At 38.6% G+C, this 24,022-nt stretch overlaps 1 protein-coding gene across 5 annotated transcripts in view; it reads right to left on the reverse strand.

The window, feature by feature from the left end:
- clcn5b (chloride channel, voltage-sensitive 5b) overlaps positions 1 to 24,022 on the reverse strand; it is a 65,910-nt gene that overhangs the window by 41,315 nt on the left and 573 nt on the right. Inside the window, exons 1-2 of one of the 5 annotated variants that reach the window (XM_041779745.1) lie at positions 23,820 to 23,999; positions 23,584 to 23,733 (exon numbers count right to left, since the gene is read on the reverse strand). In XM_041779745.1, coding sequence (XP_041635679.1) covers positions 23,584 to 23,733; positions 23,820 to 23,874 — 205 coding nt within the window. In that variant the 5' untranslated portion in view covers positions 23,875 to 23,999. Of the gene's footprint in view, positions 1 to 5,890; positions 5,968 to 23,583; positions 23,737 to 23,819; positions 24,000 to 24,022 lie in introns of those variants that run through there. The other 4 variants (XM_041779744.1, XM_041779748.1, XM_041779747.1 and 1 more) reach the window with 4 other exon arrangements.

Raw genomic sequence — 24,022 nt, forward strand, 5'->3', positions numbered from 1 at the left:
GACATCGCTGTAACAGAGTTATAGACAGCTGGAGCAGAGGCAGGGATGAAACGTTTCTCCCCCGTCTCCCTGCAGGGTGAAAGTTTATCATGGAGAGGTTATCAGTAGCAGAGGGGGAAATCGCCCCAGAAAATCGGACCCCGCGGACCCCAAGAGATGGTACACAGAAGGAGGAGGAAGGTGTGCCTTCCTCCAAAAGTCAAACTACATCCTGCATGGCATCCTCCTACACGTTTGTGCAGAGGTGTTGGCTTGATATGGCAAGATGGTGAGTTCTTGGGTAACCACTGTGAAGCAATCCGAAAATAGCTCCTTATTTCTCTGGAAAACTGCTTTGTTTGTTACTAGAAGCACTCATGGCAGCTCCAGGTCGAAATTAAGAATTTAGATCTGTTTTTTCTTTCATAATTTTGATACTTCAGTACTATTCATTGTTTCTACAGCGTGACTGTCGTGACACTGCATATACTTGGGCCACAGGATGGGCAAAGATGGCCACCCCACTTGCAGTGCTAATCAGAAATACATAGTAAAAATACCATTACTAGTCTATTAAAATGTTTCACTCTGTACTCCATATACAGTACATGGCAGCAGTGTTATTTGTCAACTAAAAGTATGACTTAAAATGTTCATCGACAGCCTTTTTCCATGAGAAAGACTATACTAAAACTAGCCAAAAATAAATCTTAGATGACTAAAACTGACCAAAAGCATGTTGAGTTTTGGTCAAGATGACTAAAACTAGATTAAAATGTAATTTAGTTTTCACCAGACACTCAACATTCATGATATTTCTCTACTGTAGATAAATCTGCCAAAATGAAATACATCTGCAACTATTCTGACTCACAACCATTTTTTAGTCCAAGGTTCAGACAAGAGACTAAATGCTTGGGCTTAAAGTTTAGACTAAAATGTGAGGATTTTTATGGACTGAACCTAGAACACAATGTTTTTATCAACTTAAACTAAACTAAAACTTTTAAGGGTACAAATGACTAAAATGTGACTAAAACTAAAAGGCATTTAATCTAAAGACTAAGACTGAGATTAGAACTAAAAATAGCTGTCCAAATCAACACTGCATGGCTGGTGAGCTGCCCATATAAAGACTTATTGGTACCGACATAATGGATTGAAAAAATCATCATTTGAGTGCAGGAGTACATGATGACCCTGGCTGCAAGCAGCTGGAGAAAAAAATGTGTAAAAATAACACAAGAAGCTGAATTTTAACATGAAACACTGTTTCTTAAACCGTGCATATATGTACAAGTGAACAGCTTCATTGTGCACAGATGGATGGTGGGTATACATTTGGGCTGTTAAGCATTTATAAATAGTCCACGATTGCATACTTAATTGGCCCTTTCAGCACTTTCAGTTCTCATTACAATTAAACTTTTATTCTAAATGCTAAGGAAGTGTTGGGCAATTGCAAAAGAATGCGCATTTCAATTGTTTTTATTTAACTTTATTAAAACTCATGGAGTTGCATGGATGCCAATTTTGATTTCTTTTGTACTAATACAAAGTAAGACATTGAGAACTATCAACATCTCTATACTGACTGCAGCAGCATCTTAAAACAGACTTGTGTACAAGGAGCACACAAACACAAGCCTTGAGAAAGTGCTAGCAGCAGCAAACCCACTATTAATGCTGACTCTGTTTTTACAAAGCAAAGACAATGAATGCACAAAGAGCTGCCAAGAATGTGTATTGTTAATCAATAGTGTACAAGCAATAACTCTATTCCACACAATACTGGATTAATGACTGAGGCAAAGACTCCCAAAGCTCTGAGATCAAGCACAACTAAAGGGCTGGAGTAGGTGGCACTGTCCGAGCTACAATAACCACACTGCAGCATCCAATCAGAGAGAAAGCTAGACGGAAACAGGAAACGACATGGGAAGAGCTGAGAGTGGAGACAGTTTGGAACAGAAACAATTGCCTCTACAGAAATAAAAATGCATTTTCATTCAAGTGTTAATGGAAGACATAATGTGTGGAGCTTTCAGTTGCAACCTTTTCAACAGTATTTCCTCTCATTGTTTTTTTTTTTATTGTGACTGCACAAAGAGACACTCTGCAAAGACTTATTCCAGCAAGACACAACCAGAAAATCACAATTGCTTTTCACAGAAAACCCTTTGTATTTGCTGTGATCTTGATTCAGCTTCACAAACAAGAGCTAGATTTCCTGTATGACACTGTAGGAGCAGAATGGTGCCATCTTTTATAACAATGGGAGTATTCATACATCTGAGCTGACAGGATAAACTGGTTTTACACCTCTGAGCTTAAAGAATGTCCTCAGTAAAAGTCACTCCCTCACTTGTTTCCTTTCAGACATCAACAAAGAAGAATATCTGACATGCAGGATCAATTACAGCTCACATTAAATCCTCTTCTATTGCAGCATCTGTTACAAAAAAAAAGCTGAAATTACATAACTACAATATTTCAACACAACGATGTTATTAATTTAATTCTCTGGACGAAGAGGGGGAAGTCAGAGTGCTTTAAAAGCAAAAATGCACAGACACTTCCTTAACTCATGAGCAGAAAAGAGTAAATATTTGAGAACAGTATCCTTTTTTTTAATCTGCTGCAGCTGAGGTTGCAGTGCCTTTGCTAACTGACTCAGACGATGTCTAGTGTGACCTGAGGTGACAAAAACATGTTTATTATCTCTGTTACAAAACTGTGTCGCACTTACACAACACATAAAAATACATATGATAACAGGACAGGAGTCCACTGATGGCAGTGGATGTAGTGTTATGTAGCCAAAACCAGGTGTTAGCAGCAACACTGTGATAGCGATCACAACAGTTTCAATATAAAGGAAGTAAAATAATTAGATTCAAGTTATTTTTCTGCCTCTGTTTATACAAATAGATCTGATGTCGAATGTACTGTATGCTCGGATAAGCTGCAGGTGCCTCATAACCAAAAACAGCACAGTGTGTGTATACCAAGGGGATTAATAGAATATTCTGCTGGCCACAAGTTGGTGGTTATTAACGTTTGCCTCACTGAAGTAGGTCACAAGTGTGCTACTTCCTGTCTGTACCCACAGTTTGTTGCTGCTGCTACCTGACATTGTCCAACAGGTCCTGTCTGTAAACTGAATTAAAATTCTAAAAAAGTTGGGGCACAGTGTGGAATGTAAATAGAAATAAAACACAATGACTTGCAAATCTCATAAATCCACATTATTTATAATTGAGCACAAACATATCAGATGTTGAAACTGAGACATTTTACCAGTAACACATCTAAAAAAGTAGGTACAGAGGCCATGTCTACATTGTCTTTTTTTATTTAAATATGTAGCTGTCTGGGAAGTGAGGAGAGCAGCTGTTGTTGTCTTTGGGAGTGGAGTGTTGTCCCATTCTTGTCTGCTGCATGATTCTAGCTGCTCTACAGTCCTGTGTCTTCATTTGTTTTTTTTTTTGTTTTTTTTTTTATGATGCAGCAAATTTTTCATATTGGTGAAAAGTCTGAACTGCAGGCAGGCCAGTTCAGCTCCCAGGTCCTTCAATTGTGAAGCCATTGTGTTGCGATGGATGCAGGATGTGGTTTAGCATTGTCTTGCTCAAATATGCAAGACCTTCCCTGAAAGAGACGTGTGGTTGGGAGCATATGTTGCTCTAAAACAGTGATATTCAACGTGTGGCTCTTTTGTGATGATTTGTGGCTCTTCTTTGTCTTCATTTGAAATATTTTTCGCCCAGGAAACCTTAAAAAAGGTCAACTTTGACCTCAAAAATGATCCATTGCAAGCTACATTTATCGGTTTGTTTCCCATTCATGTGCGGCTGGCTTAAATTGCTGACCTGCCCTTCTTTGTAATTTTGTTACCCTCTTTTAATTTTGTTTTTGCCACTTTTAATCAATTTTTCTGATTTTTAAGCCCATTTTGCCACTTCTTTTGCCACTTTTGGACCATTTTTGCAACTTCTATCCCTTTTTTGGCCCTTTTCTTTTTTTCCAGTTCTGCTTTTTACTATGTGCAATAACCCCCCCCCCCACACCTTTTTTGCCATTTTTGTCACTTTTGCTGCTTTTTGAACATTTTTGCCACCTTAAACTCATTTTTCTTGTTTTCTATCATATTTTGCCTTCTTTCAATTTATGCCTATTTTGCCCCTTTTTACCCATTTTTGTCACTTCTTTGCTGCTGCTTTTTGACCATTTTTGCCACTTAAGCTTATTCTTATGCCACTTTAACCCATTTTCGCCACTCTTCACCACTTGGCTTGTGGCTCTTGCGAAGGTATTTTTCAACAATTTGGCACTTTGATTGAGCAGGAATGAGTAACACTGCTCTAAAACCTCTACTTTTCAGCATCGATATTGCTGATGTGTAAGGTGTCAACGCCTAGGCACTAACACAAACCCATCCCATCAGACATGCAGGCTTTTGAACTGTACACTGTGCACAAGCTGTATGTTCCCTCTCTTCTTTGGTCAACAGGACACGGTGTCTATGGTTTCCCAAAAGAATTTCAAACTTTGATCGATCTGACCACAGAACAGTTTTCCATTCTGCCTCAGTCCACTTTAAATTGAGCTTTGGCCCAGGGAAGAAGGCTGTTCCTGGATCATGTTCCTATATGGCCTCTTCTTTGCATGATACAGCTTTAACTTGCATTTGTGTATGACATGGTCAAGTGTGTTGATTTCCAGCACACTTGTTAAAAGTAAAGGGGATGCTACACAAGGGTAAACATGGCCTTGCTTTCTTGAGAAGTGTTGCTGCCAAGAAACCCCAAATGAGCTACTTTTTGTCATGAAATGGTAAAATACCTCAATTTCAGCATCTGATATGTTTTTAATGTTGTATTGTGAATAAAATATGGGTTTGTGAGATTTGCAAATCATTGCATCCTATTACATTTACGCAGCGCCCTAACTGTTTTGTTATTTGGGTTGCATTTCATCCATTCATTAATCATATCATTGTAAAAAATCCCTGGCATCAAACTAAATATGTACGCACCACCTACAAATTCCAATCCTTACAACAATCAACTGTACACAGACAGCCAACTGTTACCAGCCTTACCAGTGCGGTAGGATTTTCCTGCTCTGGCTGTAAGGAGAAAATAGGGCTAAAGTATTTGCCTTACTAAAGGCCTCACTATCAAATAAATCTGTTTAGAGTGGATTTGACCCATTAAAACATGACTGTAACTGAACTTTGAACCTCAGTCATAAGAGCAAAAAGAGTCAGTGAAACTCTGACTCACAGATGAATATAAAAGGACAGGAATTTATATATTTTTTAATTCTTAAACTAGGCCAGATCTGATACAGAAACAACCAGAAGCTTAAATATACAGCCTGATAAACAGAGGGGGAGATATAGGCAGGGGATTCCCAAACAAGCAGCAGCAGCAGTCTGAATGTGTCCTCAGCTGAACTGCAGGGAAATGGACACACAAAGTATGACAACAGTGTTTTGGATTTATCGTATATCTGTTGCTGTGTGCTCTTCTTCAAATACACTGCTGTATACACACACAGAACACCAGTGCAGAAACAGTAAGCACATCACCCACTGCCTGACAGGTTGTAAATGGTTTTAATGATTAAACTTCACAAAGGTAGAATTAAACATAAGCGGCGAAACCCAACAAAGTTGAACTCAGCTAAAAAGCTGAACCATTGGACACAATTTTAGTGGGTTTAAGCCACTCTAAACAGGACATCAGTACTTCTAAATGTATGTTCAGTGAAGGTGTTAAAGATAAACCTCCTGCTCTAGCTGTGTCTGTGTCAGCATATCTAACAAAACTCACAGAAAAGAGAGCAGAGTGCAACTTTTATCAAAGAAAAGTCCAAACTAAAGTCTCCTCGGGCTTTAACTCACCATTTTCAACCAGAACCTCCTCGTCCAGCTGCTTAGTCCAAAACTCCCAGTCCATGTCTCATTTCTGCCCCCCCCAAGTATTCACAGTGAGGGTCCAAACTCAAACTTGAAGTCTCTTCCCTCCTCTTCGAGGAAGTAAACTCCAGATTGGGCAGAAATCTCAAGGAATGATTGGCTCAGATGTCTGGGAACTAAAGGCTGTGATTTGCTGGGCTGTTTCTTTATAGTGTTGAGGAGCTCACTGTGATTGGGTAAGGGAGTTTATTGCGTAAAAATGAGGTCATTTGTGTTTGTAAGGTCTTGGCTTTTTGAATCCTGTTAGACCCTGACAGTTCTGAGGAAGAGAGGCTGTGTGATACATTGGGTTGTGTAACAGGGTCAGGCTGTGGGTATATTTATTTGGTTTTAATTCAGACCACTCTTGGGAAGCAGGCTGTTGAATCTGATAAACTAGAAAGACAAAAGTGAAATGTTTTGATCTGCAAATTGGAAGCTTTGCAAGTTCACAAAATGAGAGCAAACAGGATTTAAATGAGTACTTTGACACTTTTTGATACTGTGTGTTTAAAATCAAAACAATGTCAGATTTATAATGATCAATAGTGTTAAAAAGTACCTAAGCTACAAATCTTTAGTCATATTTCCAACATAAAAACGCCACTAGTGAGTGATTCATAGGCTGGAAAGATGCAAAAGATAGGCTGACATCTCTCACACTGTCAAAAGTGCCAAAAAACATTAAAAATGTTCTGGTACTGAAGCGCTGCCTCTGTGTTCTTGAAACTCAGTCTGCAGGATTCTATTTGCAGCTTTTAATAGTAAAACCAAGAAACTTTTTTAATCAACCTAAAATGAATATCTTGACCCCTCTCTGACCTCAGGAGAAGTGTGCTACTGTACTTCCTCTTATACAAAAGCTCAGAGTCTGACCTCTGTGAGATACACGGTAGTGTGTATTTAAAGTTAGATACAGCTGAACTGCCACATTCTTGTGGTTCAGTCTTCTGCTTACAAAGAAATTCGGGGGCTTGGCTTTTGTAAGAATTCCGTCTTTTTATGTGCAATTGCTAGACTTCCTTGGAAAAAAATACACGGCGCCAAGTTAGGGCATGCTCAGGTTCCGTTAATGAACAAACTAAAGGATTCACAAGAAGCAGAAACAAAAGTTATCTTGCTTTCTGTTGCAAAACAAGCCAAGTGCTTTAAACCTTCACTCTTTATGACAACGAAGGGCTGGAAAAGTAAAGCTGGAAGAGCATTTTGTGGCTCACAAAAAAACAGCAGAACAACTTCAAAGTAATATTCAACATAAAATTGTGAAGACTTTGAATATCCCAGCATCTACCATACAATATATTATTAACAGATTCAGAGAATCTGGAGAAATCTCTGGGGCAAGGGACAAGGCTGAAGGTCAATACTGGATTAAAATCTTTTTGGAAACAATGGATGCTGTGTCCTGTGGACTAAAGAAGTGAGGAACCATCCGGCATGTTATCAGTGCACAGTTCTAAAGCTTGCGTCTCCAGTGGGATTGGTTTGCATTCGTGCATATGGCATGGGCAGCTTACACATCTGGAAAGACACCAATCGATGCTGAAAAGTAGAGAGGTTTTAGAGCAACATATGCTCCCACTGAGACATCTCTTTCAGGAAGGCCTTTCATATTTCAGTAAGACAATGCTAAACCACAAACCACATCCAGTAGAAGACTCTGAACTCTAAAGCCTGCCTGCAGTCCAGACCTTTTGCCAATAGAAAACATTTGGTGCAATATAAAATGGAAAAACCTGACATAGAAGACCCAGGACTGTTGAGCAGCAAGAATCCTACATCAGACAAGAATGGGACAACATTCCTCTCCCAAAACTGGTCTCCTCACTTCCCAGAAATTTACAGACTGTAGATAAAAGAAGAGGGGATGCTACACAAATGCAGACATGGCCCAGTCTCACCTTTTCTTAGCTGTATTGCTGCCATCAAATTCAAAATGAGCTAATATTTTTCATGAAGTGGTAAAATGTCTCAGTTTGAATCTCTTATGTGTTGTTTATGGTCCGTTGTGAATAAAATGTGGGTTTATGAGCTATGAAAATCATTGCATTCTGTTTTTATTTATTTTACTGAGTGCCCCAACTTTTTTGGTATCTGGGTTGTAAATGAAGAAAAGAAGCAGCCCAAAGGTCCAAACCAATGCAACAAATCAAGAATCACTTTACCGGGAACAAATGTCCCTAGATGACCTGTGTTAGCTACTAAATTAACAAGAAGCAAAGGCAATAAGCAGGATTAACCACTGCAGTGTGCTAAAGCCTTTCCCAGTTTGCACAGGGTACATTCAGGACAGCTCAGACAGTCCAGCGGTGGTGTTCACTCTTTGTTACCTGCTGTAGTCACCTAAACAGCAATCTAATATACCACTGAAAATGTCTAAGCAGAACAAATAAGTCCACAGTGAAAACCGATCCTGTCTTGGCAGTTCCAGAAAATGGGCCAGCAACACAGAGAGTCCCCGAAGCAACTGGAGCTCGCTTTCCAGCAAAGAGACGTCCTGCTGAGCTCAGCACTCGCTCTGTGTGGGTCCTGAGAGGACAAACGCACTATAATCTTACTTTTTACTGAACAGCAACACAGTCATACAGCTTCACTCTTTACAGAAAACTCTTGAAAATTCAACACACTCGGTCATATGACCACAGCATTGCCTGCCAAAAAGTGCACGCTGCTATGTCATCTGCTGCAGAATGATTCACACACACTTACACACAAATGCATTAAAAGCTTCCAGAAAGGCACAGACACCGTCTCCAGTGACGGTTTGAACCTTGAACTCTTGATGTCCAGTTGCCATGGGAACCAGCGTCTCATGTGACCCCTTGATGACGACAAACATGAATCTCTTGCACATGTTAGTGTCTATGAAAGCAATTATTTTTAACCATGTTTAGTGGAGTTGAGTAAACTGAATAAATAAGGAATGAATGTGAGTCTGTAGCTAATTTAGTGAAATTTCACATCCACTAGATAAAGTTCTTCGTGTTCCTAAAACATTAGGAACTGGTGTCGCAATTCAGATGGGAAAAAAACAGGCACCTGGCTCAGATTGTGGTGAGAATTTCTGTGGGTTTTTATCAAGTTACGATGTCCGATCATTTGAAGTTTTATTAGCCTAAAGCATGAAGCACAAACTGATAAAACAAGCTCAAGATTGGACCTGATTTTAGAGTCATTCATCACATTATTATCCCTTTAAAGTTCTCCGATAAAAGAAAGCTATTTATGTCCAGATTAGATTCACATTTACGATCATTTGAAGTTGTTCATGTTAAGGTATGACATGATATAACATTAAATGTGCCAATAATGCAACTTTCAGCAAATATTCATCCCTTTTAAATATAAAAAAGTAGTCATATGTTCTTGTTCAGAATAAGACATGTAAATCTTATGCAAAAGTTCAACTTTTTTGCATATTTGGAGCTATTTTTCAAACAGAACTGCTGCTGTATTGTAATTCCTGTTTCTCAAATGAAAGATTTTCTTTTTTTAAACTTCTGTGATGATGAATTGAGGAACATTGTCTGTGAAGATTAACTTTAAACTGTCCAATGGCGAGGAAAAGAAATCTCCACCCTGGACTCGTCGCCAGTCAATTGCAGGCCTGACATTTAGAGACAACAAGGCAGTCTTACATTCTCACCTACGGCCAATTAACCTAACGAGCTTATCTTTGGTGGTAGGAGGAAACCGGAGTACCTGGAGAGAACCCACGCATGCACAGGAAGAACATGAAAACTCCAGAAAACAGATTATCTGTCGGTCCCGTCTAATCAAGACAGAGTCTGCTTAACAATCCATCTACAGTGCGGCCTGTCTCTATTGGGGACAGCCCTAAGCTGCCCTGGTAACCCCCGCAGGAGTGCTGAAATTCACTCCTAGTCTTTTCACCTCAACACTTCAACAGCTGTCGATGAAATGCTACCCATACAACTAAATTCATGATTTTACCCTACTGTCCTTACTTATATTTTAAATTGTAAGCAGTTAATTAATCTGAGTTTCTTTTGTTGGGAGTTTTTCTTAGAGGAAATGAGTCATTGAATAATCTACTCACTCAATCAATCAATCTTTGTTTGTAAAGTGCCAATTCAGAACCAAAGTTAATTTCATTAAACTTTACAAGGAGGGCAAACTAGACCTTAGTCTCTGTTGTGGCAAATTATGATAGACCAGCATTAAACAATCATATTATACTAGAGACTACAGGGGCTGGAGCATCTTGTCCGCATAACAGCCAGGAGAGTGGAGAGACAACCCGGCCTTGGGAAGGCTGGTTATCTCAGGGAGCCAATGAAGATAACAATTGTTTTGGGTCAGGCCAACAATGCAATTTTCTGTCTGCCTTTGAGTCTTTCTGAGTCTCACGGTGGCTTTACCTCGAATATGTCCGAATTTGGTGGCCCATTTCAGCCGAGCCGAGCTGACAACTTCTCCAGTTGGCATCCATCTTGCGAAGGAGTTCAAAAATCGCATCCTTTTTGCGATTGAGTTCACATATCGCTTGAGTCTGAGTGTTGACAGCCCTGCACATTCCCTCAGTCATGACGGGCAGCTTCTCAATTGCCAAAAGTGCTGCCAACATCCTCCGAGCTTTGCGATAAATGTATGTTGAGAATTCTGTAATACTGGAGCACTGATGATATAACAAGTTGGCCATTTTTATAGCAAAAGCCTGGAAGAAACATCAGGATGGTTAATTTTATTAGTGTTCATTTAGTACAGCTGGTTTCTGATCTTTTTGTTGTCTTGTAAGCCACTTTGGATTGGGCATATTATTTAAGCATGGCAATAATCAAATCAAATCAAATCATATCATGTTAGTTTGACTAAAACTGGACTTTAATCATTAGTTTGACAAATCAAACTAAATCTAATTTCTCTGAGGTAAAGAATAATAGATCATGAAATTGGAAAGTGGCTTCCTCTTGAATGTATTGACCTCAAATCATCATAAGAGAGAGGGATACTATGCATTGAAATCCTACTGGTGTAAAGAGTTGAGTGCATATGAAATTCACAGAGCTACAAACTTAGTTCATATTTTCACTATTCAACTATACCTGGTTAGCTGCTTGCTAATTTGTGCCCAGATATCCTAAATTAGATGATTGGGCGTAAGATTTAAACCTTGAATCACAGTCTAAATGCTTCTAGAGGTCAGTGCAGGTCAAGTTTCAGGCTGCATGAGTGACATAAGTCTGGGACTGGTAGCGCGAGGAGCTGCCAGGAAAAGGAAAAGGCATATATTAAAAGATCGATCTTTGGATTATATGAATCAATATCATAATTTCTTAAAAAGAATCGATCTGAATCGGAGAATCGATTTTTTGAACCCAGCCCTAGTATCTAGGTCAAAGTGGACATTTAAGCACCTACTATTGGAGGGGCAGGCATGCTCCCATTAGTTAATCCATTGTCCTGTTGTGCATGCATACTGAGATGAGAAGAGTGATTCAGTTAAATGTCAAAGTGGAGCTATAGCTTTAGTTTAACTTGACTGTGTATGTGCACACATAATGATCTCTGACACTAACATTAAAACAATTAGATTGAAGTTATAACTAGGGATTTGCAGCACTATATTTTGATGAATTATAACTGAAAACCTAGATGCTTCATACTTAGCCACCAACATCTTAGAAGAAGACTGATAGCACAAAGAAACAGTTGCATGTATGCAATGTCTAAGTCTAAAAAAACCATGGTGTTCTTTTCAGTGGTTAGGACTGTGACTCACTGTGGGATGGAGTCACACCTTTAAAAGATTAAATGAGTGAGATTAAGACCACAAGGCTGCTGATTTCCTGTCTCAGTGCAGCAGATTAACTGGATAAAAGTGTGTTACAAAGAGATGTGTGTTAAAGCCCTTAAAGAGCACTTAACCCCTGACATGGGTTAAACAGTGCAGCCTGTGGCTTTGATAGCAGCTGTATGAATGCAGGGATGGATAATGCAGGAGAAAGGAGGTGAAGACATTTTTTTTACCAAAGTAAAAGCGAAGCTGTCATAGATACAGCGGGCTTTCAAACGTCCCTACACTACATAATTCAGGCAGAAGCTACAGGTTTCATTTCAACTTAGCACGCTGGTTGTCGCCAATGAGGTAGCACAAAAATGACCCTTCACTCATCACTTTTCCATTTACCCTCCTCCCTCTCTTCCTGTTTCACACAGTGCCCACATGTGACCCTATGAAGTCAACACTAGAGTAGAGAGAATGAACCAGCTCCATAAAGACAGAAACGCTGTAACTAGAGCTGTGACTGATCCTGTCAATCATTCATTACATCCTGTGGACAGCCTGAGTAAGAGAATCCACTGCTGTGGATACAGCAGCTGAGAGGATGTAATGTCCATAAAAACGGGACATAAAAGAATAATTGGTGACAGTGACCTTCTACTCTGGTCTAACTATGGTCATAAAGCCATAGGCATGAGTTTGAACTCATTAAATACATATCAGGTAGTAAAAAGAGCAGAGGAAGCAAATCTAAGAGAATGTAATGCTTCATTATAAAACAAAAACTGTTTTACAGCGAAAACAAGCTACACTATAGTACTGTTTAAATGTGGTTTAAAATGAAATCAAGAGATCAAGTTTTTTCAAACATTGGTTTCAACTCAATTTCATAAAACCTTTAGACTTCAGTTTTTTGGGGATTTGCAAACTTAAAGAGAAAAAATTACATTGACTACTTCACCTAAGCAACAACTTATTCTCTAATCCTGATTTATTGCTTTTATTTAAAAGGTAATATTAAAATTTGGCTATTTTCAAAACACTATGAAGCTATTCTTACTAGTGTTTTGATTTGGGAATCAAATCAAGTCAAAGAGACTCATTTTATGATGTTGGCATGTTAACACTGACAGCCCTACTTCTGACATTTACCTATTATAAGGACAGCACCTCAATAACATAACTTTCTTCTTCTTTTGTGTTATCACACAAGTGCAATGACAGCGGGCCAGTGCTTAAAAAGTCACACTTGTAGATGTTGGAAATAAAAGAGATGGAAAAACATTTCAGAACATCTGCATATCTTGAAATCTACCAGATAAGTTATGGGACATCAGACTGATGCTGGCAAACACTGCCTGAAAATAATGCTGGTTTAAAGCATTTTATAAACACCTGTTTTCTATTCCTTCCCTCAAAAATAAAAACAACACAGACAGCAAAGCTACACAGCAAAGACAAGCAGCAGCATGCTCACATTCCCTCAGATAACTTGAGGATTTTATCTGAAAAGAGGTATTCTTTCAGATAAACCCTAAGCGCTGCGAGAGCCTGACAGATAAATCAGTCAGTGGAAATTTCTTAGCTGAGCCTATCACAGCTCAGTCAGAGCTAAATTCCTGCCTTATGTCAATAAAAATACAGAATGTTTAATGGGAAAAACAATGTAATGAATAAGAGATACTTCCATCACAACCACAACTTTATCAGTGGTACTAGTTTAGTTTAAAATACAGGGAGAAACAGTTGTTATGTTCACTGTAAACTTCACTTTCTGAAGCCAGGAGAAGAGTACAAACTTCTTTTCCACCAGGACTAGCTTTCAGTTGTGTTCTTCTTTAAATAAAGACAGTTATGATAAATCTGCCACTGTGGCAGCATCCACTCTATTCCCCTCACCTGTCACCATTGTTAACAGGCTCGCAGTACAACCACATCAACCTGGAGACTATCACATTTTTATTCTTAAATGATGCTGATTGGGCCAGCTATTCTCTGTGAAGAAAGACAGATGTGCCTGATGATGAACAGACCCGCCCACAGAAATGGCTGGGCCCTAAAAAAACAGACAAAGTGCCCTCCCCAGCTGTGATTTTTTAATATTTTAATGTGTGTTGGATCAGTAGCACTGGGGCTAGCATCCAGTTAGTTTATTTTGGATCTGAAAAGTGTGTGTAGCTATTATTGGGTTCTGATTAGGGCTGAACGATTTGCAAAAATAATCTAATTGCGATTTTTTCTCCAAATATTGCGATTTAATATGTGATTATTCTTGGGTTAATTTAATGTATTTTTTGACAAATTCAAGCAATAAATAATTCCATAAATAAGACCATGGGCATTGAAAACAATGAAATTATTTCCGAAGGAATTAATCCACAGCAGTATGAATCTGAATATGGGGGTGCAACAAGCTTTAAGCTATAAAGGAGGCGGCTGGGGGGGAGGAGATGAGGCTGGCTACCAGTTGATCACAGCTGGGGTATGACTTTCATGAGTTTACGCTAGGCTTCATCAGTTTTAGATAGAATGAGCTAACTTTTTTTGCTTGTATTGCAAATGTGATGTCATTTGCTTTGTTTAAAGGGATACTTCAACATTTTGGCAAATTCACCCATTGCCATAATTCCTATAGTCTTAGTAAAAGGTTCATTACCTTTAGTTGTCCGTGCAAGCTATTTTTGTGAATGTGCAGGTCACAACTTGTCCATGAGAGCGTTTTGGAGTTGTTGGATTGTGTATTTGATGAGTTTGATGAGGGAAAGCAAAAATACCATCTGTCTCCACTGAGTTGGCACAGCAGCTCCGAACTCGGCAGCGCCGATCTAAAAATAGCTTGTACGGACAACTAAAGGTAACAAACCTATTGCTCAGACTATAGGGATTATGGCAACGGGCAAATTTGCCAAAATGTTAAAGTATCCCTTTAAGGGTGTTATTATTTTTATGTCACTCATTTTGATTAAGAAAAACACTCATCAAACACAAAAAGGAGGATTTTTGTAAACCATTATTTAAAAAATTGACAGTTGAATGTTTGCATAATGTGCATAAAATCTCTACCGCTGCAAAAAAAAAAAAAAAAAAAAGATTCATTAAACTGGTATTTTGACACATTTCAAGATGAAGAAATATTGCAACTTCTGCAATTAGAAAATTGCAGCAGGCCATATTGCAATTTAATCTAATTTGTAATTAATTGCCCAGCCCTAGTTCTGATATTCGAATTACTTATTTGCAACACTCTAAAACCCCTTTTCATCACTGTTCTGTCCACTTGTTTCCTTTCTTGACCCATTTAGCCTCTTTTAACCTATTTTTTGTGACTTTTAAACCACTTTCCACCTTTTCCCTCCCATTTGTTTGTCTTTAGTGATAGTAGTAAAAGGGAGTTAAAAGTGGCTGATATGGCTTTAAATTGGCAAAAATGTGTGGAAATTTGGAGAAATGGGATGAAAAATTCATATTAACTGGGGAAAAGTGTGAACCAAGAAAGAAAAAAATGGGCAGGTATTGGCAGAAATTGTTTGAACTAGCAAAAATGTGCATATCAAATAGTAAAATGTTGGAAAAATTGGGAGTAAAAAGTAATACAAAAGGGGTTAATAGTGGCAATAATGGGTCAACAGAGACAACGATAGGCTTAAGTGCCAAGAATCAGTTTAGAAGTGGCAAAAAAGGCAGAAAAAAAAGTGGTGGAAAGGGTTAAAAATGGACAAAAATTGGTGTTAAATGGCAAAAATGTGTTAAAATTGGTGAAAAAAAATTTGTGAAAATGGGTTAAAATTGGTTTAAGTTAGAAAATATTCTTAATTTTTTGAGGGACTCTGGGAAGCCCCTCTCAGTGTCTCACAACCCCCAAGGGGGTCCCGACCCCAAGGTTGAGAACCACTGCCTTAAAACTTGCATTTCCTTATCTTCTCTGCCTCTCTTCTCCAACAACTCTTCTCTTGTCTCTAACAAGACAGATCGTTCTCAGGTGTCTCAAAAAAAATGTAAGACCTGTCTTAAGTCAAGACTTTTTAAGAGGCTTAAGACATGAATTTTAAAAATCTGATTTAGGACTTTTTAAGACATTATAGGATCCACAGGAACCCTGATTACTCCTGAGACAGTATTTGAACAAACAGCCTCTCCAATGCACTAACTCTCTTCTAAAACACTGACAGTTAATGAGTCCCTGGGCAACAGTTTAATGATTGCTACTGCTGCGCTTTACAGAGACTTGCTTGGCAACAAGTTCAAGATCATGCTAATGAGCAGTGAGGGAACCAAACAACACTTAACTGAGCCCCGAGGGAAAGAAAAGGAGGAAGTGTGAGGAGAAATATTAAACAGGCATGCAGGAAATAAGAAGCTGGCTGAAGTGATTGTCATCTAAAAGGGTCACATAAGGATTTTATTTGTTTAAGACAAACCCAGTAACATTTCCCACCACAGATAAACCAACAGTTTTAAACATTAAAATCAACTCAGGGCAGTGGAGGGTAAAATAAACTTGGCCTGATTTTCCCCAGAGCTCGACACACAAGTCTAATCAGTCTGAGGCCGAGCGGCCAAGCAGAACTGTCAGCATCAGACTTAAACTTCTGCTGATTCTCCTGTTTCTGCTTCACCTTAATCACTACACACATATGCCTATGGGTTATGATGTTCTTTTACAAAACCACCGTGTAATTTCAAAAATACACAGCAGCTGGTTTGAAAACAAGGCCGCATTTCTTTGCGCTACAAAAAAAAAAGGAGCTGAGTGAGTGGAAAGCACTCACACATGCTGTCAGAGCTTAACTTAACAGAAGCTGGAGCTTCCTCTATTGAGGGAAAATCTCATCTCCAGACTTCCTGTTGGCACTGTTAGACTATCAATGATGTCACAGAGGCATCAACAGTAACCAGGCAGCTCAAATTACCCCCTGACGGAGATATATAAAGGATAATAAATATTACTTGGTGTTATTATCAGTTTATCCTGTGGGATTAATCAGGCACTCTATATCTATGAGGGTTTCAACTAATTATTATTCTACCTGTTGATTTAACTGCATTAATCACCTGTGAATAAAATGTCACAGTTTCTCAAAGACCATGAAGATGTCTTTTAATGTCTGGACTTGTTAATCCTAACACCAAAATTGTTAAATAGAATTAGGGAAACACAAGAGAAATCAGAAAATCTCCACATCTGAGAGGTTTTGATCTGCATTTTCTAGTATTGAAAACAAACTACTATTTGGGTGACTTTAACTAGGGCTGGATGATGTAGGCTATTATTACAACCATGATGGCGATGCTTGCATGCCCACTAGTAAAAATTGCAGGATGAGGGATGTTAGTCATGTTACCTAAAGCACATCATGCTGCCACTTCTGCAGAAGGTTTTCTTGCTCCTGTGATTTCAGCTGGTTGCTCAAGTGTCAGCTCCAACTGTATGACTGTTTACAGCACACAAACCACCGCGTGGCCCACAAACACAACTAGCTGTTCAAAAATAACAAATATTTCACAGCAGCTGTCTGACAGTTTAGAGGAAAAAATGCTTGGCTGTGCTTTCGTCAACCACCATGTCCCTCACTACACTACAAGAAAAACAACACATACCAGGCTGAAAGTATGCCCAACTTCCAAGTGAGTCATGCAAAACAGAATTCCTGTTTGAATTGGCTGAAAAATTGCACAGCATACACCCAGCTAAACCTGCAAAAGAGTCTGTCTATAATCACCATAGGTCAGGGGTGTCAGACTCAATCCCAGTGGGGGCCAGGATCTGGACTGAGATCTAACCTGAGGGCCGACCAGGGTCAACATTTAACCAAAAACTGTCAACCTCATTTTCACCAGTGATGAATTATAGGAAGTTAAAAAAAAACAGCTTAGCTCTGATGACAAAGGATTTTTGGATTTAAAAAAAATGATAAGTTTAAAGACTCAAAATCTAAAGTAAAAAGGCAAACTTATCAGTTCAAAAGGTCAAAACACAAAATTGTAATAAAAATAGAATAGAAAAATAATATACAAGGCAGAAATATGAGACCGAAAGTCAAAATCATGAATCTAAAACAGCAAAATACGAGACAAAATTCACAACTGTGAATTTGAAAGGTGAAATATGAGAATATGAAATACAATGTGAGTTTTAAAAGTCAAAATATGAGATAAAATTTAAAAAATAATGAGTTTTTTAAGGGCAAAATGTGAGGTTAAACTTAAAATCATTACTTTAAAGGCTAAATATGAAATAAAATTGATAATCATGAGTTTAAAAGGTCAAAATATGAGGAAAAAATAATAATTGTAAATTTAAAATGTAATATATAAGATACAGTGTAGTGTAGTTACACTACCGCCATCACAGATACACCAGCATGATGCTCCAGGCAGACGCTCAATCACACAAGGCCTCACAAGGCCACACAATCCTTTGGGAGTGGATTTCCACTATAAGCAGCACCTTGTCCTGGTGTTCATTATAATATGGTCAGTCACAGTCAGCTAGATGTAACTTTGATTGTTAGAGATGGTTCATGACATTTAAAGGGATACTTCAACATTTTGGCAAATTCGCCCATTGCCATAATTCCTATAGTCTTAGCAGTAGGTTTGTTTCCTTTAGTTGTCGGTGCAAGCTGTTTCTAGATCTGGGGGGACCGATATACCAGCTGCACAGCTAACGCTATATAGGCAGATGGTATTTTTGGCTTTCCCTCATCAAACTCATCAAATACACAATCCAACAACTCCAAAACGCTCTCATGGACAAGTTGTGACCTGCACATTCAACACGCTATGAAATAATAATGTATAATTATGTAACATTACGACACATGAAGCAAATACTCTGAACTATTTCTTGAGTAAACCACTGGGCGGAGTGACACAGTGCAGCAGCCATGTCTGGAGTGTAGTTCTGGCTTTGCATTTAACTTTAAAACATCTCCGTCTCGTAATGTTCCATGATTATTTCATAGCTTGGTGAATGTACAGGACACAATTTGTCCACAAGAGCGTTTTGAAGTTGCTGGATTGTGTATTTGATGAGTTTGATGAGGGAAAGCAAAAAATTCCATCTGCTTACATAGTGTTAGCTGTGCAGCTGGTATATCAGTCCCCCCAGATCTAGAAACAGCTTGCACTGACAACTAAGAGAAACTAACCTATTACTAAGACTACAGGAATTATGGCAATGGGCGAATTTGCCAAAATATTGAAGTATCCCTTTAAGTTGAACAGTCACAAGTTATCTGCAAAGCTCATGAGGAAATGAGTCACTACATCCACTTTCTTCCATGTGCGGGTATAAGAGCCACTGTCAGAGGGCTGCACAGTATTTGAAACCAAAAGCCTTTAAGACCCAAGTAATAAAATGATCTATCTTTTAAATTAAATTCAATAAATGTACATAAAAGGCACAACATTTTTCTGCTCCAGTTTTCTTTTTTAATCAAAAAACCTTCAATATTATTGCAGAAAGAAAAACTAAAGCACTGTTGTTTTTGTCCAGCATCATTCAGCCCTAATTTTAACATCGGTATTGTCTGAATCAGCCCTGTTGGCAAACATCAGCAAATAATGTGGCATTGAACAGCTATCAGTAGCGGATGTTTATAAGCTGTGACGTATCATTTTATGCTGACATCTAGTCCAAACAGCTGCTAATTCAAATAAGAAATGTTTCACTGAGCAGAAGAAGTCACCTTTGGGACAAACTCAATTTTGGTGTAAAGGTCAAACACAAAAGAAATGGAAGCATAGTCACAGTGGAGATCTTGTACCAAAAAAGTAAGGCTTTTTTTTTTAATTGCCACTGGTTAAATTGTTAACCATTTTTATCACTGGCTCTAATTTTCACAATCTGTATATCTCTGGTGGCTTGTGGTTACAGTTCCATTTGTATGCTCATCTTCTTGTAGTGCTGACTTTTCCGTTGAGTTAGGAGTAGTAAATCCTTATTTTTATTTAGTATGACTGTGTTAACTTTTGCAAGTTTTAATTGAAATACTAGCATCAGCAAGTATTAGATGAGACTAGTCTTCAGGTGTTTTTATGTGCTAGGAAAATGATGACGCCCCTGATCTGCTGAGCAGATCACGAAGAGTAAAACTTTTGATATAAGCACCCCAGAAAGATGGTTATGGCTGGTTTTTTTCAAGTGACTGTCACAATGCTGTTATCACAGGCCTACTGGAAGAAAAGACTGCAGACTGTCTGAGTATCCCTCTGTTTCTACAGAAATGATGTGAAGGCAACATCAGCAGTCACACTTCAGCATGTCTCTTAATGTGAAACATTAAATCTTTATTTTTCTTCAGCAGTAAGAAAGTTCATGCAGAATGAGTCTGTAAGTGGTTTATGGAGATGTTAATCAATTTAGATGACACTGTGATAATCCTAGCAGAAGCTGCAGCTTTGGGGAAAAACATTTAAAAGCTCTTTTCTCGAGCCAGAAATGCAAATGTTCTCCTTAGCTCGCGTATTGATTTTTCCCTGAATGTTTCTGTTGGATCTCTGTTTATTATTCCCTCAGCTCTCTCAGTGACGTCATGATGATAAAAGCAGAGCGGTAATTAATGTGTGATAAATCTCCCCTCTGTGTACTTCGAGTCATTTCCAGCCATTAGGAGTTTGTGTTGCCAAAGGATAGCTTTGATGACATCATCAGTTACCGGGCAGCTCTGGGACAGATGTCACAGATTACAGGAACTCACCCACTAGTCTCCACAAACACAACTCCACTGATGCAATAACTAACTTGAACGGCTGTTTTTCCATGTCTGATGTTGATGTAAATACAGTTTGTTTCCATGTGAGAGCATGTGCACGCTGATTATTCAGATGAATGGCTACTAGAAGCATGTGATAAACACGCACCAATATTTAGAATAATTACCAACAATAAAACAATGCATCACATTCATAATCTTCACTGTTGCTACAAATCTGAGCTTAGCCACATCAGCCACATTAGTATTTACAAAACGGCTTTTTTCTTGTAAAGGAAACAACAACCACAGGTCTGATGCTGCTGTGGTGTTAACCACCAAAGACCACAAAGAGCAATACAGGAAAGAGAACAAGTGTGGTCTCAAAGCTATCAGTTTAAGCAGAGCATCTACAGGCCCAAAGGAAGCCATATTTTAGGATGTTTTTGTCTAAAAAGTAGTCTGGAAAACGTGGTGTAAAAAATTAGAAGGCTGTCACTGAGCGACACATTTTGAAAATTAAGTCTTGTAGGAAAATATGTGCATATGATGCTGCCAAAGATTGTTGCTCAACCTTGGTTACAGATTGCCATGAGCTTGGACACTGAAACAGTTGCATTAATTGGTTTCCAACAATAAAATTCAGTTGCTTTGCCTAGCATAACTGAGCCTGACACAGCTAGAAGTTCATCAAACTGGGCGCTGGTCAGCTTCCAGCTGGCTTTTATGCCTTCATTCCATGAGAAAGGGGATGTACGATATTGGATTTTGCTGACATTCAATATGCTGGTATTTGAAATATTATTTTTACCAAAACCAATTTAAATACCGATATCTAAATGTAGTTCAGATCTAAAACTTTCATTCTTAAAACACACTTTCAAGTTGAAGGATTAAGGATGAACAAAAACACTTTAGTTGAATTAGGTCTGCTTAAAACTCCACAAACTTATTCATACCTTGGGCTAAGATTTACAGCCAATATAAGCCAATATTTACATAAAACACAGACCAATATTTATATGAATTACATGTCAGTATCTAGAGCTGATGCAGGCCAATACTTAGAGCTGTTATGGGCTTATATTAAGAGCCAATGTCAGCTGATATTTATATCCAATGTAGGCTGATATTTACAGGATACAAGACTGAAAATTGCAGGCAATATAGGCCACTATTTAGAGCTGATGTAGACCAATATTCATAGCTGAATTAGGCCAGTATTTACAGCCTATACAGGCAGATATTCCAAGCCAAAATAGGTTGATATTTACAGGTGATGTAGCCCCTATATTCAGAGCAGATACAGGCCAATATTTACGAGCAAAATAAGCCAATATTTAAAGCCTCTATAGGCCTAGATTTAGAAACAACATAGGCTATTTAGAGACAATATATTCCATTATTTAAAGATAATATTGGCAAATATTAAGAGCTGATTAGGCCAATATTTACAGGCAATGCAGGCCAATGTTTGCAAGTGATGTGAGCCAATAATGGGAGCTTCTATATGCCAATATTCACAGCTTTTACAGGCAGATATTCCGAGCCAAAATAGGTTGGTATTTACAGGTGATGTAGGCCAATATTTTGAGGTTAGACAGGTCAATATTAACAGACAATATAGGTCAGTATATACAGGTGGTGTAGCCCCAATATTCAGAGCAGATACAGGCCAATATTTACGAGCAAAATAGGCCAATATGTAGAGCCTCTATAGGCCTAGATTTAGAAACAATATAGGCTGATATTCAGAGACAATATATTCCAGTTTTTAAAAATGATATATGCAAATATTTTGAGCTGATTAGGCCAAAATTTATGGCATTGTAGGCCAATGTTTGCAAGTGATGTGAGCCAATAATGGGAGCCTCTATAGGCCAATATTCACAGCCTTTACGGGCAGATATTCAAAGCCGAATATGTTGATTTAAAGGTGATGTAAGCTGATATTTAAACTGATATAGGCCGGTATTTACTCGTAATATAGACTAATATTGAGAGCCTCTATAGGCTCATGTTTAGAAATAATATAGGCTTATATTTAGAGATGATATAGCCCAGTATGTAAAGATGATATAGGCAAATATTTAGAGTCGACAAAAGTCAGTATTTACAGGCCAAATGTTTGTTTGGAAATACAGCAAAAAAAAATTATTGTTGGATATGGTAATTTACTTCCAAGCTAATATCTGTTGATACTGATATCATGCTGATGGTATTTTGCATCCCTATATAGTCAGTGGACAGAGTAGAAAAGTAGGGCAACTGAATACAAGAAAGGAGACCAGACTTGAACCCATGCCACCTTGCCAACTGCGAGGACAGCAGCCTTTGCATGTGGGCCACATGGACACAACCACGAGGCTACCAGCGCCCCATTCTAGTTAGCTTCAAGTCACTCTAAGGTGCAATAAAGTTTTGTCAACACATTTCCTGCAGAATGTAGAAATTAGCTGTGTGCGTCTTTGGGTGATGTAACAGTTGGTGGCAACACGGTATTTGGTAAATATATGCAAGGTGGCTGTTGTGTACAACCTAAGCAGACGAGTCAAGTTGGCACAGGAGCTGTTGAGGATACACATCTTGTATATGCTAATGCAATGGCAGAAGAAACTGTTTTGCTTTTGGTCTGAACACACTACAACGCACCGATCTTGTATTCACAACATCTTTAGTCTTGTTTAAACAATAAAAATGAAGGAGCAGGCATCCGATGCACAGTGGCTAAAGTCATTCATTGGTTGCAGGATCAGTTCCTGGTTCTGTGCGGTGTAGCGCATGTCACCTGACATTTCCTGTTTCTTTCTCATTCTTATCAATGAATGGCTTAAAAGTCCATGCAAAAAGGAAAACTTGGGACTAGCATGTGGTAAAAAGTCTTTGCTTTTAGCCTGGAAACTTTTTTCAGAGCTCAAGATTTGACTGCAAAGCACTTAACTCCTGCTTTGTGTTACTTTTAGGAGGATTACAGGGTTTAATTTGGCTGCTGGACATTATAATATTCATTTTAATAGACTGCAGCATCCGAATGGAGCACATACTACTTCAATAAAGTCTTGGAGCCTGTTTTATGATCTTTTGCGGCGATTTTCTCCATTCTTTGCATGCTTTTTGGCTTACTAAATATAATAAACTAAAGTCTACATCTTTTAAAATGAGTGTGCAGCTTTTTATGAAAAGTACACCTGAAGTACCTGAGCTAAGAGGGGGGACGTCGTCCGTGTTGGAGAAGTCCAATGTCCCCCCAGCGATGTCCACCATGTCATCATCATCATCGTCACTGGAGTGATGAAGGGCCTCAAAGCTCCCGGTGCGGTATCCAGCCGTTTCCATCCTTGTAAACCCTACTTTAAGCACACAAACGAAGAGAAAGTGCGTTAATTCCACTGCGGCACCCTCTGGGATTATACACAATAATGAACTGCTTTACCTATGCGGCTGTCGGCTGCATATTTTCGATACAAGCTCGATAAAAACTTAAACATTGTCAACGAAAAGGCAGCCTAGCTAAAGTGGCCTCTCTAACAGCCCCCCTGACTTGTTTCTTGTGAAGTGTTGGTGGGCTCTTGTCGAGAAAGCGCCGCTCATATCAACCCACTTCATCAATTGACGGTTATGACAACGCATCTCATG

This window comes from Cheilinus undulatus, linkage group 22 (assembly GCF_018320785.1).
Source record: "Cheilinus undulatus linkage group 22, ASM1832078v1, whole genome shotgun sequence".
Taxonomy (NCBI): Eukaryota; Metazoa; Chordata; class Actinopteri; order Labriformes; family Labridae; genus Cheilinus; species Cheilinus undulatus.